General features: G+C 37.3%; 1 protein-coding gene across 2 annotated transcripts; it reads left to right on the top strand.

Moving 5' to 3' along the window:
• The first annotated feature begins 601 nt into the window (after positions 1-601).
• Positions 602-14,873, top strand: LOC105060806 (S-adenosyl-L-methionine-dependent tRNA 4-demethylwyosine synthase). 2 transcript variants are annotated; one of them, XR_834486.3, is made up of 9 exons: positions 602-1,651; positions 9,108-9,223; positions 10,426-10,601; positions 11,345-11,535; positions 11,628-11,714; positions 13,234-13,391; positions 13,492-13,702; positions 13,784-14,024; positions 14,147-14,873. XR_834486.3 is itself a non-coding variant. In XM_010944643.3 (8 exons), exons 1-8 carry the CDS (start codon positions 797-799, stop codon positions 13,931-13,933), a joined length of 1,944 nt encoding a protein of 647 aa, XP_010942945.1. In that variant the 5' UTR covers positions 602-796; the 3' UTR covers positions 13,934-14,132. The 2 variants fall into 2 exon arrangements, 1 of the variants encoding a protein (XP_010942945.1); XM_010944643.3 differs by lacking the exon at positions 14,147-14,873 and having other exon boundaries at positions 13,784-14,132.
• Positions 14,874-15,095: the final 222 nt, after the last annotated feature.

Below are 15,095 nucleotides of genomic sequence, written 5' to 3'. Positions count from 1 at the left end.
TTGATGGCAACCAATTAGTTTGGATTGAAAGGAATATGGCTCGAAGGTGATTCCTCAATTATTGTTAATTGGATCTCTAACAGCATTAAGAAATATGTTGTCCCAATTCTCTCATCTCCTGTTAGCAGATATTGCTTATTGTTGTCCTCGATTAGAGTGTTTCTTTATTTCCCACATTTTTAGAGAAGCTAATCAACCGGTTGATAGTTTAGCTCGACTTGTTTACAACTCTATTTTTTAGTTGGCTTTCCCATCATCCTTCTCGTGTTCGGGCTCTCGCGTTGGCCGATGTGGCAGGAGTTTCTTTTGCTCGATTGTCATTTTCTAAGTTTTGCTTTTATTTCATTGGAGCTTTAGCCCCTCTATTTACTTATATATATATATATATGTTAATTATATATACTAATTAATTTTAATTAATTTTATATATTTTAATATTTAAATTTTAGGCAAATTATTTCAAATCTATCACATTTAGCAGCGACGGTATCCATTAGATGCGTAGCAAGCTGTGTAATATAAAAGAAATAAAATTAAAAAACTGTTTTATTTAAATTTATGTTATAAATACGTAGTTCAATGCCAAAGAAAATCAGTAACTTACTTCGGTTCAACAGAGTCGACTACCGGCCATTTCATCGCGTCTTTTCTCTGGACCGGAAAACCCTTCTAGCGGTCCGACTTTCTGCCCTCCTTTGAAGCGGCGAAATGGAGCTCTCTAATTCTCCCTGACCAACCCCACTTCCCGGAGCTCCGCCGCCGGAGAACGCAAAGCATCGACGAGCGAGAGAGACCAATGATGGCCACCTCCCACTCCGTCTCCCTCCCTTCTCGCCTCGCCCTCTTCGCCCTCCTCTCCCTCTCCTCCTCTTTCTTCCTCTGGAAATCCCGCCGTCTCCGCCGCCTCCGCCTCTCCTCCCAAAACCCTAACCCCGATCCCAGTCCGAGGGGAAAGCTCTTCTTCGCCTCACAGACCGGAACCTCCCGAGCCCTCGCCGGCCGCCTCGCCGAACGCCTCCACGCCGCTGGCTTCCCCTTCGACCTCGTCGACCCCCGCGGCTACGAGCCGGAGGACCTCCCTAAAGAAACCCTAGTTCTTATCGTCGCTTCGACCTGGGAGGACGGGAAGCCCCCGCCTAATGCCGAGTTCCTCGCCCGGTGGCTCGCCGAGAGCGCCGAGGACTTCCGGGTGGGCTCCCTGCTCCTCTCCCGGTGCCGCTTCGCGGTATTCGGTGTTGGGTCGAGGTCTTATGGTGAGACCTTTAATGCCACCGCGAAGGACTTCTCAAGGTGGATGAGGGCCGTCGGAGCCACGGAGATGCTGCCTATTTGGGAGGGGGATGTGGACAATGGAGACGTGGATGAAGTTTTCGATTCCTGGAGTCAGAACGTTATCGGGTTACTGAAGGGTGACGTGCGGGAGAACGGTGGGCACTTGGCTTCTACTCTGGAGATCAATGGCTTCGATTCGGTAGAGGTGGAGGAGGAGGAGGAGGAGGCCATGGAATCAGCTGTTGTTGATATGGAGGACATCGCTGGTAAAGCTCCTTCGAGGAAATCAACTGGGGCTTTATCTAATGGAGGGCAAAATGGTGACAATGGTCTGAGAGAAATGGTGACGCCGATCATTAGAACAAGCTTAGAGAAGCAGGTAATTCTGTTGCACTGGTTTTTACTTTTTTTTCATAATATTCTTTAATTCAAATTATATTATTAAGTTTTGTGTATCGTAGAATGTTCTTTTTGTGTCTCATCGTAATTGATGCTAGATGTTAGTAATACTTGCATTTGTCAAGCAATTTATGAACTTGCTTAAAGAAAGGAGTTTGCACTGCGTGCGCAATACATTTGAAGAAGATTATATGTGTGAGATGATATTCAGGGATTTCTTTATTATCTAATGACCTCCTTGGAGATCTACCTTTATTCATGTGTCCGACTTTTCATATTTGAAGAATCACATGCTTGCCACCACCATCCAACTTATTCAAGTCCTCTTTTTACAAGCTTCCATCTATCCATCTAAGAAGATCTTTACTTTGGAGCTCAACCATAAGCAGCTTGCTTTTCTACTTATTTTTGTTTAGATGATTCTTCACTTATGATCAACTGCCATGCTTAAAATTATGGAAACCCAAAAAACACCCTTAGAGCGACAGGACCCCGTATCACTTAAGGAGCTAGGCACCAAAATGATGCTTGCTCTGAAAAAAACAGTGCACTAACTTGCAGTAAATACATTAGAAATATATACTGTATCATCTGAAAACAACACAAACATTACAAGATTAGTCATTCCAATGTCAACATTAAATCATAATTGTCTCGTACATTAGATTTTGTTTCTCATATCTTCCAAAACATCACATCAATGTAGTGTGTCAGATATTATATTTTTAAGCAAAAGTCAGAACCAAAAAAAAAAAAGGACATCCTTTAGTAGCTTTAAAGTTCAAATATGATAAAAAGTTACCACTTTCCAAAACAAGTTTGATGTTTCTAAACAAAATGTAATACAGAAAAAGTAAGTCCTCGAACATCCAAGAGTAGCCTTTTGTTTATAAGGACTCCAGCAAACCAGTATAACCCCCAAAATAAAGCTAACAAACATCTAAAAGAATTGGCAAAATAGGAATAGGGACAATATTGCTGGACATTAGAGAAGTGGTTGTCCTGGTTTATTTTGGTGGTTGTCCTTTTGTTTTTAAGGGTGTTGTCTTAGTAAACTTGGCCCACCTGGTGGACTCTTGAGGCACGCAAGAGCTTCTTCCCTTGCCCATGGTGTCTTTGACAACACTGGTCAGTGCTTATACTTTACATGTGTCCATCCGAATGAATGGAATAGCGTTGATATTCTCTTCAAGGATACAACATGTACTAGAAGAAATTGTTTGTAGGGGAACACACGTATCAATTTTTCTAACCTAAACTAGAATCCAGAATTTTTTTTCCTCCTGTTCATGTTTAACAAATACAATTTTATGCTCATGAGTTCAAGGTATTCGAAATTTTTGGTTGTCATAATCAATTTGGTTTTGATGGTGGTTATTGATCATGCCTCATGTTGAGTTGTGTGTCTGGTCCAACTTGTCTATTTCATGTATCAGTTTATTGTTTTTTTTTTTTTAATTCTTTTTCAATCATAATTTATGGTCAATATAGTAAGCTTTCTTCTTACATCTTTCCATTATTTGTCAGTACAGATATGAGAACATCCGATTTAGCACTGAAGTAAGTGGATGTTTGTACATATGCCAGTTAGGGAAATGAGCAAGGAAGCTGATCCAATGTACAAGAATATGAATAAAACATATAGAAGTGCACTTTTTTTCACTTTGTGAATAAAATGGAGTAAAAGATTAGTAAAATAGAAGAGGGATTATTGGAGATGTCGGAATATGCATCCTAAACTAGAATTGTACTCAAAATTTTCTTGAATAAGACCATGATGAATTTATGTGAACTTCAATCAACAATAATATACTGGGCTCTAATAAAACAAGATATTTCTCTGGCATTACTGTATAATGCTTATTAAAGTTTTTCTCTTGGCCTTTTTTCATTAAGAATTGAGGAAAAAGATAATTGTATTCTCATTTACAATGGCATCATAGCTGTATAAATACATAGGGGATGATCATATTTAGAAGATTAAATTTCAAAGAATAAGGGATGACCATATTTAGAGGATCAAATTTCAATTTCAAAGAATAAGGGATGACCATATTTAAAGGATCAAATCTGACCATATTTAGAAGATCAAATCTCAATCCCAAAGAAAAAGGGATGACCATATTTAGAGGATCAAATCTCAACAAATAAGAAAATAAAATAACAATGAGAGATTTTAGGGATTCTAACATTTCCTCTCAAGCTGGTGAATAAATATCTTCCATTCCCAGCTTGCTTGTGAGTTTCTGAAATCTTGCTGTGGGTAGTCTTTTTATTAAAATATCGGCTAATTGACAATCTGATGGCATATAAGGAGTGCTAATCAAGCCACTATCCAGCTTCTCTTTTATGAAATGTCTGTTATCTCAATGTGCTTAGTTCTGTCATGTTAAACAGGATTATGCGTTATATTTATAGCAAATTTAGTGTCACAATACAACTTCATAGTTTCTTCTCTCTTAATTCTGAGATCGTCCAGAATTATTTTTAGTTACAAAAATTCACTCAATGAGCCATATATTTAAATTCAGCTTTAGCACTGGATCTCGCAACCACATTCTATTTCTTGCTTCTCCATGTCACCAAATTTTCTCCAAGGAAGGTACAATAGCCGAACGTTGATCTCCTGTCTGTTTGGGATCCTGCATAATCTGCATCTGTATAGGCTTTTAGACTCAATCTTTTTTTTCTTTTTAAATACAATTTTCTTTCTTGGTGTTGCTTTGAGGTAATGGAGGATTCTATAAATCGCTTCCAAATGTTCCTCTTTTGAATTATGCATGATTTGACTTACCACGCTTACTGAGTATGCGATGTTTGGCTGTGTCTGAGAAAGATAGATCAATCTTCCAACAAGTCTTTGGTATCTTCCTTTGTCCACTATGTTGCCTTCTTCTATCCTTCCTATTCTGTGGTTTGGATCAATAGGTGTGCTTGATGCTTTACTGCCGAAATTTTTTGTATCTTTGAGTAGATTTAGCACGTATTTTCTTTGAGAGATGAAAATGCTCTTTTTTGAGTACGCTACTTCAATACCTAGGAAGTACTTGAGTTTTTTTAGTTTTTTGATTTCAAATTCTCGAGCTAGGTGTTTTCTGAGGGACTCCTTTTTAGCTTCATCATTTTTTGTCACAATGATATCATCTATATATACTAATAGAGCAGTGAGTTTATCTTTAATTAAGTGCTTGATAAACAATGTATGATCTTCTTGACTTTGTTTATATCCTATTCTCAACATGGCCTTTGTAAATCTCCCCGTCCATGCCTTGGATGATTGTTTCAAGCCATAAAGTGTCTTTTTTAAACGACATATCTTATTGGTCCTAAAACACCCATCAAATCTGGGTGGAGGTTCCATGAAGACCTCCTCCTCTAAGTTCCCATGTAGGAATGTATTTTTGACATCAAACTGCTGTAAATACCAATCGAACATAGCAGCAATAAATGATAAAATTTGCACAGTATTCATCTTCACTACAAGTGCAAAAGTTTCTTGATAGTCCACTCCATAAGTTTGAGTATGTTCTTGTGCAACTAATCTCGCCTTGTATCTCTCAAGAGACCATCAGCCTTATATTTCAATGTATAAACTCATTTACATCCCATCGGTTGTTTCCCTTTAGGAAGAGTGACAATCTCTTAAGTCTTATTCCTCTCTAGTGCATTCATTTATTCCTCTTGCACGGTTTTAGGAATGTCAATTGAGTTTATAGTGGTGAGAAATTTTTTTTGCTACGGAGATAATCTATGGAAGGAAACAAATTATGAAATTGGGTGATGGGTACAATTTTTGGTTTCTTTTCTCAAGGCTATTGATAAGTCCAAATCTTGGGGTGTAGGCTCTATAGGATCAGACTCAATAGGAGTAGGAGAAAGAGGAATTTTATTACTTGGATCCGGCTCAAATTCATGAATTTGTCTTAGCTATGGATTGAACTTCTTCCTTCTCGAGTATGTTAGTACTTTCGTTGGTGATTTGGAGCTCGGCTGCTGCTGCTGTTTCTCTTGTAATTTCAATGGAGATACCGACGGAGGAGGAGAGGAAGAGACTTGTAAGGGGGGAGAGGCTAGCGAAGGCAAGGAAGAAGAAGAGATAAGAGGTACTGAATTATCAAAAAGGATATCCCATTTCATAATTGCATTAGTCTCCTCCCCTCGATGATAGGAATGGGAAGGTTGGAAAAATGGTTTCATTTTCTTGAAAAGAGACATATATAGAAACGAAGACTTTTTGGATAGAGGGTAGATAATATTTGTATCTTTTTTGTGTGTTTGAATAGTCTATAAACATACATTTGAGAGCTCTAGGGTCAAGCTTACTCTTGTGTTGTTGGTGAATATGGATAAAAGACACAACCGAACACTCTAAGTGGTAGAGTGTTTGAATAATGAAAATCTGGGTAGAAGTTGGATAAGAGTTGTATAGAACTCTTGTGATCAAGAAGTTGTGAAGGAACTCGATTTATTAAACAAGCTGCTATTAGAATAGCCTCCCCCCAAAAATTTTTAGGAGCATTGGACTGAAATAAGTGGGCTCCAATGATATTAAGTATCTATTTTTTCGTTTAGCCACTCCATTTTGTTAGGGTGTGTCAACACAAGAAGACTCATGGATAATGCCTTCATTTTGCAAGAAGGGAGATAGAGTTAGGCTGAAATAGTCCCTAGCATTATCCGATCGAACCCTTTTAATAGGAATCTCAAATTGTCTTTATCATTTTGTAAAAAATGGAAGATATGGCTAACTTCAGACTTCTCTTTCATGAGGAACAACTAAGTTATTTTTGTGCAGTCATCAATAAATAAAACTAACCACCTAGCATCAATGATATTAGGAATTTTAGATGGTCCCCAAACATCAGTATGTACTAAGAAAAAAGGATAGAATGACTTTGTATTACTCAAAGAAAATGATACATGATGATGTTTTGCAATTGCACAAGTATCACAATGAGAACTATCAATAAGAACATTTTTAAAGAGTAAAGAAAATATTGTCTTTAGTAATTAAAATGGTGGATGTCCAAGAAGAAGATGATGAAGTCAAATTTCAGATTTATTGGATGAGGTGGAAGGGTTAGAGAGGATATTTTTGGAGGAGCACGAGAGAGTCAATCGAGCCCCTTCATCCATAGAACTACTCATACCTTCAAGAAGATAGAGGTCATTCATTTCCTTAGCAAATCCAATCATCTTCTCTGAACCCTATTTCTGAAACACATAATGAGTAGGAAAGAATGTCACTGGGCAATTTAAGTCTTTTGTAAGCTGATGAATAGAAATGAGGTTGGTGGACAGCTTGGGAATATGAAGGACATTTTGTAGGGAAAGAGGTGTTACTGTGATGGTTTTATGTCCAGAAATAGTTATTGGAGTGCCATCAGCAACAGTAATTAGCTTATTGTCTGGTTTTGGCTTATAGGTATTAAATCTGATGGGAATATTGATTATATGGTCAGTCGCTCCTGAATCAATGATCCAGGAGCCGAAATGGTTTATAGGATTGGCATTAAAAATTTTAGAAATGAGATACTTATCAGATTGAGCCAATAAACATGAGCTAGAGGAATTAGAGAAGGAGTTGAGTAAATCTCACAATTTTTCAATCTCATCTTTGCTGAAATCTCGGGTTTCTTCTTTTTTAAGGCTGGTTTATCTGATGGTCTCTCCTTGTTTGTGAAATTGGCTTATCTCCTTTGTTGATCCTTAAATCCGTCATTACGATTGAGAACTTAGACTTTGCCATGAAGTTTAAAGCAATTCTCCTTCGTATGGTATGGCTTTTTATAATAGGTACACCAAAGATTATTTCGAATGAATTATTTTGGAGAGGAGCTATCATTTGACTTGTCATCGTGGTCTTGGCCAAGAGAAGTTGGTCTGCCTCCTCCATCCAGGGTCTTTGTAGAGATCATTAGTGAACTTTCGGTGGACTGAGTTTCTAATATAATAGACCGTCGACTTTCTTCTGCACGAATAAGGGAGAAAACTTCATTCAATGGAGGTAATCGATCCTTCTCAAGAATTTGTATGCGGAGTGAATTAAATTCGATGTTAATTGAGCTGAATTCATAAGATCAGCTAGATCTTCCTCGAATATAAACTTGATCCAGTTCAGTTTGATGTTAATTGAGCTGAATTCAGTCATGGTTTTGAAGCTCAAATTCAATTTCAAGCCAAGCATGGGAAAAATTTAGCTTAATTAGGCTTGAGATTGGATGTAACTATATTATATAATGCAAGCATAGATGTAATCAACCGTTGGAATAGATACAACGGCTGATGTTTTGGGTGCTTAGGGCGATCAAAAACATAGACCCTATCAACTTAAACCAAGCTTTGATTGAAGCCTGAACTATTACAAACTCAAATTTGTTTTTGCTCGACTTAAGGTTATCAAGTCAATGAATGTGCTTGTCTTGGTTCCAAATTATCCTCAATTAAATAATAATGAACCAAGCCATCTCGAACTTTAGGCGGAAAACTAATTTCAAGCTAGGAAGCCTGAACTATTACAAACTCAAATTTGTTTTTGCTCGACTTAAGGTTATCAAATCAATGAATGTGCTTGTCTTGGTTCCAAATTATCCTCAATTAAATAATAATGAACCAAGCCATCTCGAACTTTAGGTGGAAAACTAATTTCAAGCTAGGCTTGATCAGACCCTATCTCAGCCCAATTACACTCACATCCCAGCAGCAACCCTTTTTTCCTCTCTTATTAGTTAACTTTTGATCCATTCACTATGCAACTTTTATTTGAGGTGAGGTCATCTTTTCTCCCAGTTCTATAGCAATAACTTTCTTGTTTTGTTTTAAGGTAAATTACAAAAAGAAAACCCTAATATTTATGTTTATTACGCTTACACTCAATAGTTTGTAAAGCCTACACTTACACCCAATTAAATTAACGGCATCGGTGAAATTGTTTACCTCATGTAACAAGTCAAAATTGCCCTTGGGTGGGAAGTAGGATGCCACACATTTTCTTATGTCCTTGGGTTGCTGTTATGTTGCTTAAGGTTATTTTGGCCAGTTTTAAATTTTTTTTGACTTGGCATTTGGGTCTTATATAAGGTTAACGGTTTGACGAACGTTCTATTAAGTTCTGGGTTAAAGTGTTGGATAACGATGAACCTCAAGGGGGGTAAGCATAAGTTTTTCCAAATTATTGGGTGTAAGTATAATTTATCCATAATCTTAGGGTTGTTTTTGTAATTTACTCTTTATTTTTTGGTCTATTAATGCATGAACTTGGTAGTTTTGAAATGAATCCTGCACAAGATACACATATGTATGTGCTCATCTATTATTTAGCATTCAATTTTACTATTTGTAACCTCTCATTTACTTGCTTCTGCACTTCTTAATTTCCAACAAGTTCCAAATAATGAAACTGATATGCTCTTTTTCCACATGCATAATCTTTGCAGGGATATAAAATTATCGGTTCACATAGTGGAGTTAAACTTTGCAGGTGGACCAAGTCACAACTCCGAGGTCGTGGTGGTTGTTACAAGCATTCATTTTATGGCATAGAGAGTCATAGGTGATGATTGTTATTTATCAACTGCACCCCCTATATTTCCTCTAGCATATTTGCTCATAATTAATGTGTTTGGTGTGCAATCATTGGTGGGAAGGCCAAGAATAAAGTGATTTTTTTTAATCTAGCATCTAATTTCTTTTTGATTGATTTTTGCACAAAACGGTTATCAACAAAAGGTCAGGGTTAAACATTTTTTTTACTAAACAATGCTTATTAAATGAATTCTGTAATAATTCTTAAGGGAGCAAGTAGTCAAATTCCCAGACTCAGATGAAAGCAGTCCTTGCAGGTTCATTCAAATTGATATTGAAGTTTGTATGCTAAGCTTACGAGTATTAGAGTTCTTGGAATGCTTATTAGACATGTGCATGTTTTCCGATATAAATAAATTAGTTATGCTGGGGACTATTTTATATGGCTATGATCATTAGCAGTTTAAATCCTTGGGTGCTGTTCCTTCTTGAAATTTTTTTCTTGAGCACTTTGATCACAATGCTTTGTGCAACATATTTAGTATTCTCTTAGAAACAAGCGTGTGTCAAATGATTAAGGAAGTAAAGTTCTGCTGTTAATTACTAATATAGCCGATGCATAAAGTTGCCTTACTATCATGGATTTTGTTTTACGTGACACAGGAGAAAGAACCACCGCAAAATTTGAGAACCAAATGTGGCATTCCTTAGAAGGCCAATCATGTAGGGTAGCATGGTCTCAATCAAATTGTTTAACAGTTTGAAGGATTTTTAAGTATTCACAGCTTGCTTTGGGTAATGGAAAAAACTAAGTTTCCCTTAGTAATCTTTTTTCTGATTTTATGTAGGAGATGGATAGCATAAATCTGTCATATTTATTAATCCATTACACAAGTGGAAGAGGGTATGTAAGGGATAGATCCATGTTTATAGCAGACAGTTTGCTACTTTATTTTGTAGAACAAATGTTGTTGGGAAGAATCATATAGGCATGAGCTGGAACTAATGATCTAGTAATATCTGAAGGGGATAGGTTATGCAATCTGGGTGTCATTATAACAAAGAACAGAAAGTAGATGAAGATATTTCTGGAGTTGAGTGGGTGAAGTAGATTTGTTTTTCTTGAGTATTTTATATATGCTAAAAACTATGGCTGGCTGTTGTATGGACTAGAATAATTTCTGTAAATTTTCCATTTAATTCTGAATCTCTGATTTTTTCATGAAACAGGTGCATGGAAGCAACCCCAAGTCTGGCTTGTGCAAATAAATGTGTTTTCTGTTGGAGGCATCATACAAATCCTGTTGGAAAGAGCTGGCGATGGAAGATGGATGATCCTTTAGTAATTGTCAATGCTGCCATAGACCAGCATACTAAAATGATTAAGCAAATGAAAGGTGTCCCAGGTGTGTGTTTATGTATATCCTTCTTTTTCTATTAGGTCATCAAGACATCCTTAAATCACTAAAAACTCATGGTAGTGTGCCATTCAGCATTTTAAGCTCTGTGGTGTACTCATTTGGCCCAATCAGGTTACTGCTGATAGTTTTGACAGTGTCAGTATTTGTACTTATATTTGCAGTAAGTCAAAGTTAGGGGTGGAAAACAGTTCGGCACGGAGGTTGGGTCAAAAATCCAGAATCGAACATGACCGTTTTATTAAACAAGTAACCCAAGCCGACCCACAATGGGTTGAACCAAATTAAATGGGTTAAACATTGCCACCCCTCCATGAGCATGAATTGGATAATGGCTTCATAACGTATATGGGAGTGTAAGCTAATTCAGTAAACTGACGTCCTCTCTTATTGCTAGAGTTGTACAATATCCAAGTTTATGAGGCATTTAAGCACAGAACATATATATTTTTTTAAAAGGATTTTTTTCACCTTGGTGTTGTAATGGCACCTTGTACGCATCTTCATCCATTTATTCTGTTTTGCTTTAAGTTATTTTTTTATTTCAAAATCTCCTTAATTTTAGGGAGCTGATTTTATAAAATTTTAAGGTCATTTTTGTTGAATTCTTTTTTTGCTCATTGTCAATATGAAGTGAGTTATAACCTTCTAATCCAGCAGCCTATTGAGACATGTTTTTGAGTATCCACCTCAAATATGAAATCTGATGCCTTTGTTACCGTTTCTCGAAGGTGTAAAGCAGGAACAGTTATTAGAAGGTCTCTCTCCTAGGCATTGTGCTTTATCTCTGGTTGGTGAACCAATCATGTATCCAGAGATAAATTCACTTATTGATGAGCTGCATTCTAGGCATATCTCTACCTTCCTTGTCACAAATGCACAATTTCCAGATAGGATAAAGATGCTGAGATCTGTTACTCAGGTAATCCTCTGCCTATATTAAAAGTTATTAGTTGTGAACCCTAGCTAAATATTGAGGCTGCTTAAAGCTTAACTTCCTTTTGATGCTTGCAGTTATATGTGAGTGTAGATGCGGCTACAAAAGACAGCCTGAAAGCAATTGATAGGCCACTGTTTAGTGACTTCTGGGAGCGTTTTGTTGTAAGTATCCATACTATCAGTAACGAATCTTTCACTGTGATGCTCTTGAAAGTGCTTCCTTATGCAGCTTTCTTGGTAGTGTGGGCACCGTATCTCTTTCCATTCTTGTTTTTAGTGCATTTTTAATATAGATGGACTTGCCTAGTTGATCGATATGTAAGTCGTGCAAGGCAAATTCTAATTTATTTTAGTAAGAAAGACATGCACTCAAGTTATTCTACTCTTTGAAAGTATCTGGCCGTGAAATTTCTGACAAGCCAGGTCTCATTCAGCAGGAGATTCTGCAATTACTTTTATTCTTTATCTTCCTCATAGCTGGTTCCAGTGCACTTTCCAGATTCTTATAAAAAAAAAAAAACAAAAACAAAAACAAAAATTCAAACCATTATGTTCTTTCCTGGTATCAGAATACTGGCCAAATTCCTGATGCACAATGAGTTCTGAAGTGGAATGAAACATGTTGGGTGTGTATGGTGCTACATTAAACACACATATATTGTATTATTATTGTGTGAATATTTGGTATGGGAGTTCACTCAAATATAATTCTACGTATTGGGTGTTCTTCCCTCCATTAATTTATCATTTTATTTACCCTCATGCTTGCTACTTAATTTTTGTATTAACATTTGTTAAGCCCGAGGCATTTTTCAATATTATCTCCGTTGTCATGATGTCAATGGGATAAGTTTCAAGGCATTGGGTTGATCATTTGCTCTTCACAAATGCAATAAATTATTGTGCTTTCCCTTGTCATAAGGTTGCATTGGTACACATGCTTAGTCAAATGTGATTTGGGGCCGGATGAATCATATTTATCACCTGTAAAGAGTGTTAGGCATTAAATTATGTTGCATAGTTAGTTATGTTTATAAAGAGTGTCAGGCATTAGATTGCCTTGCATGGTTAGTTATGTTTGCTGTATATATTATCTTGAGTTCATGCAAATTCTGTTACAATTAGGAAATCCAGCCTTTGCTGATGACTGTTGCAGTCCGAAGAATTCTGAAATCCGATCTTCCCTACTCTGTGATCACCACCCATCCATCTTTTCCATCACTATTTTTTTTTCCCCTAGCATTTTCTGGAACACTCAGGTGGCACTGTAACAACAATTGGCGAACATTGGTGGTTAATTTGTCATTATACATTCTATTCCCCCAAACCCATGCATGTATGTGCAACAATGAAATAAAAACCACAAAAAAGAGAAAAACAAAACCTTTCTAGAACACCTAGAAAAGAAAAGAGGGTGCTTGGAGGGAGGGTGCAGGCATAAGGAAAAGCCCAGTATTCCTGGACCACTGTGAGCATGCCATAAAGGGTATTTAGTCTGACAATAGATAAACTTGTTTATCCCTTATGTCTATGTTGCTTCTTTTTTTTTTTCTTTTCTTTTCTTTTTTTTTTTTTTGTAACAACTCAGAAAGGTGATCCAATCTCATTAAGACATGAATTTGGTGGAGATTAAGCTGATAAAATGCTTTTTCCTCAATGGTGTTTGCCTAAATTTTAACAGGATTCGTTAAAAGCTTTGCAAGACAAAGAACAGCGAACAGTTTACCGTTTAACTTTAGTTAAAGGATGGAATGCGGAAGATATAGATGCATATGCGAACTTGCTGGGCATTGGAAAACCAGATTTAGTTGAAATCAAAGGCGTCACATACTGTGGCTCGTGAGTAGATTTTATTATTATTATTATTATTGAAAAAAGCATATCAAATTGATTGGATGACTTGCAATTCTTAATGCTTACTGCTGTATTGTTATCATAGGTCTGCCACTTCAAAATTGACAATGGAGAATGTCCCCTGGCACTCTGACGTTAAGGCCTTCTCAGAGGCTTTGGCGGTTAAAAGCAGTGGTGAATATGAGGTTGCTTGTGAGCATGTCCACTCCTGCTGCGTTCTTCTAGCAAAAGCTAGCAAGTTTAAGGTCAAGGGTCAATGGTTTACATGGATAGATTATGAACGGTTCCATGAGCTGGTAAACTTCATCTCTACCCCTACAGATTGTCTGATAATGATCAATCACAGCCAAAACCAACAAACCTTCATTGAAGTGTAGGTTGCTTCTGGGAAGCCTTTTAAAAGTGAAGACTACATGGCCCTGACACCTTCCTGGGCTGTCTATGGCGCTGAGGAAGGTGGATTTGATCCAGATCAATCTCGTTGTAAAAAGGAGAGGCGCCATGGAGCTGCAAGCATTAGAGGCTAGCCAATGGCTCCCTAAATGGCACCAGTAGCTTGGTTGGGACATGTAAGCAATGTTTCTAAAGCTAGCGAGTGTCAGCAAGATCCACCATCCGGTATGCCTGTACTGTTTTGTTATGGTATTGATTCTTTTTGTAAATTAGATGTGCACGATATATTTTTCTATTTAGATGATAATACAATCGAAATGACTTTTGCATGTACCCACCCTCTAAAGAGGATTTTGATCAAATTCAATGATAAAAGGAGGGTCAAAAGATGCATCTATTGGCAGAACCCTCTTTAATCTAAAATATGGACTCACCAGGGAGAACGGACTCATTGCTTCTGTAAAGCTTAGAGGGCTTGATTGTTCTTGTCTGTTCCAAACAGAATTTTTGGGAGAAAGAGTCATGAACCAATTGTTTAGATAGCAGGTAATGTATGTGGAATCACTCTCTTTTGTGCTATAACGGTGGATTCTGATGGCTGTCCGCTACCTTGCAATCTGTTTCTTATTTTTTATATCTAAATACCAAGTGAAAGGGCCATTCTATTCTTATGTGGCCCTACTCTATAGTAAGGATTGGATTGGAGGCTGCTCTCTTGCAATGGGGACCAGCTGGGACCAACGATCAACCTTCGTATCTTTTGCCTATTTGCAGCAATTTCAGCAAGAGATGGGCCCTAGCGTGTGCATCGCTAGAAGCGTATGTTGACTCGGTCGTTAGAAGACCACGGTGTATTTTAACAAACATGGCTACAGTATGCTGTCACCGTTGTGTTTGGAACATGCATGCTCTGCCATATGATTGTATATTACCTGTCCATCACTGTTGTGGAGGTACTCATCCAGATCGTTATCGATATCAGGGTTCAGGTTGCATCTTCCGTGTAAAAGAACGATTGATTTTTATTCGTGATGTTAACTGCTGATTGCACCTTGTATGGGTTTTAGAGCATGATATCCGTATCTTAATATATGTATGCTGCAGATGGAAAGAAGAGGTTGGATCATTTTAAAAGCCGTACAAAATGTTATCCAACGATTAATATTGCAAAAGAAGATCAATCATTCTTTCTTGCAAAAGATGCAATTTGAATCCGTTGATGTGATGATGCTTTCCAAATTACTTTCCCAGATGGAACAGTGAGCTAGCTGTCACTGAAGATGTGAAGCTTCATGA

This window comes from Elaeis guineensis, chromosome 2, assembly GCF_000442705.2.
Source record: "Elaeis guineensis isolate ETL-2024a chromosome 2, EG11, whole genome shotgun sequence".
Lineage (NCBI taxonomy): Eukaryota > Viridiplantae > Streptophyta > Magnoliopsida > Arecales > Arecaceae > Elaeis > Elaeis guineensis.
This window is presented reverse-complemented; position numbering and strand designations above follow the sequence as displayed.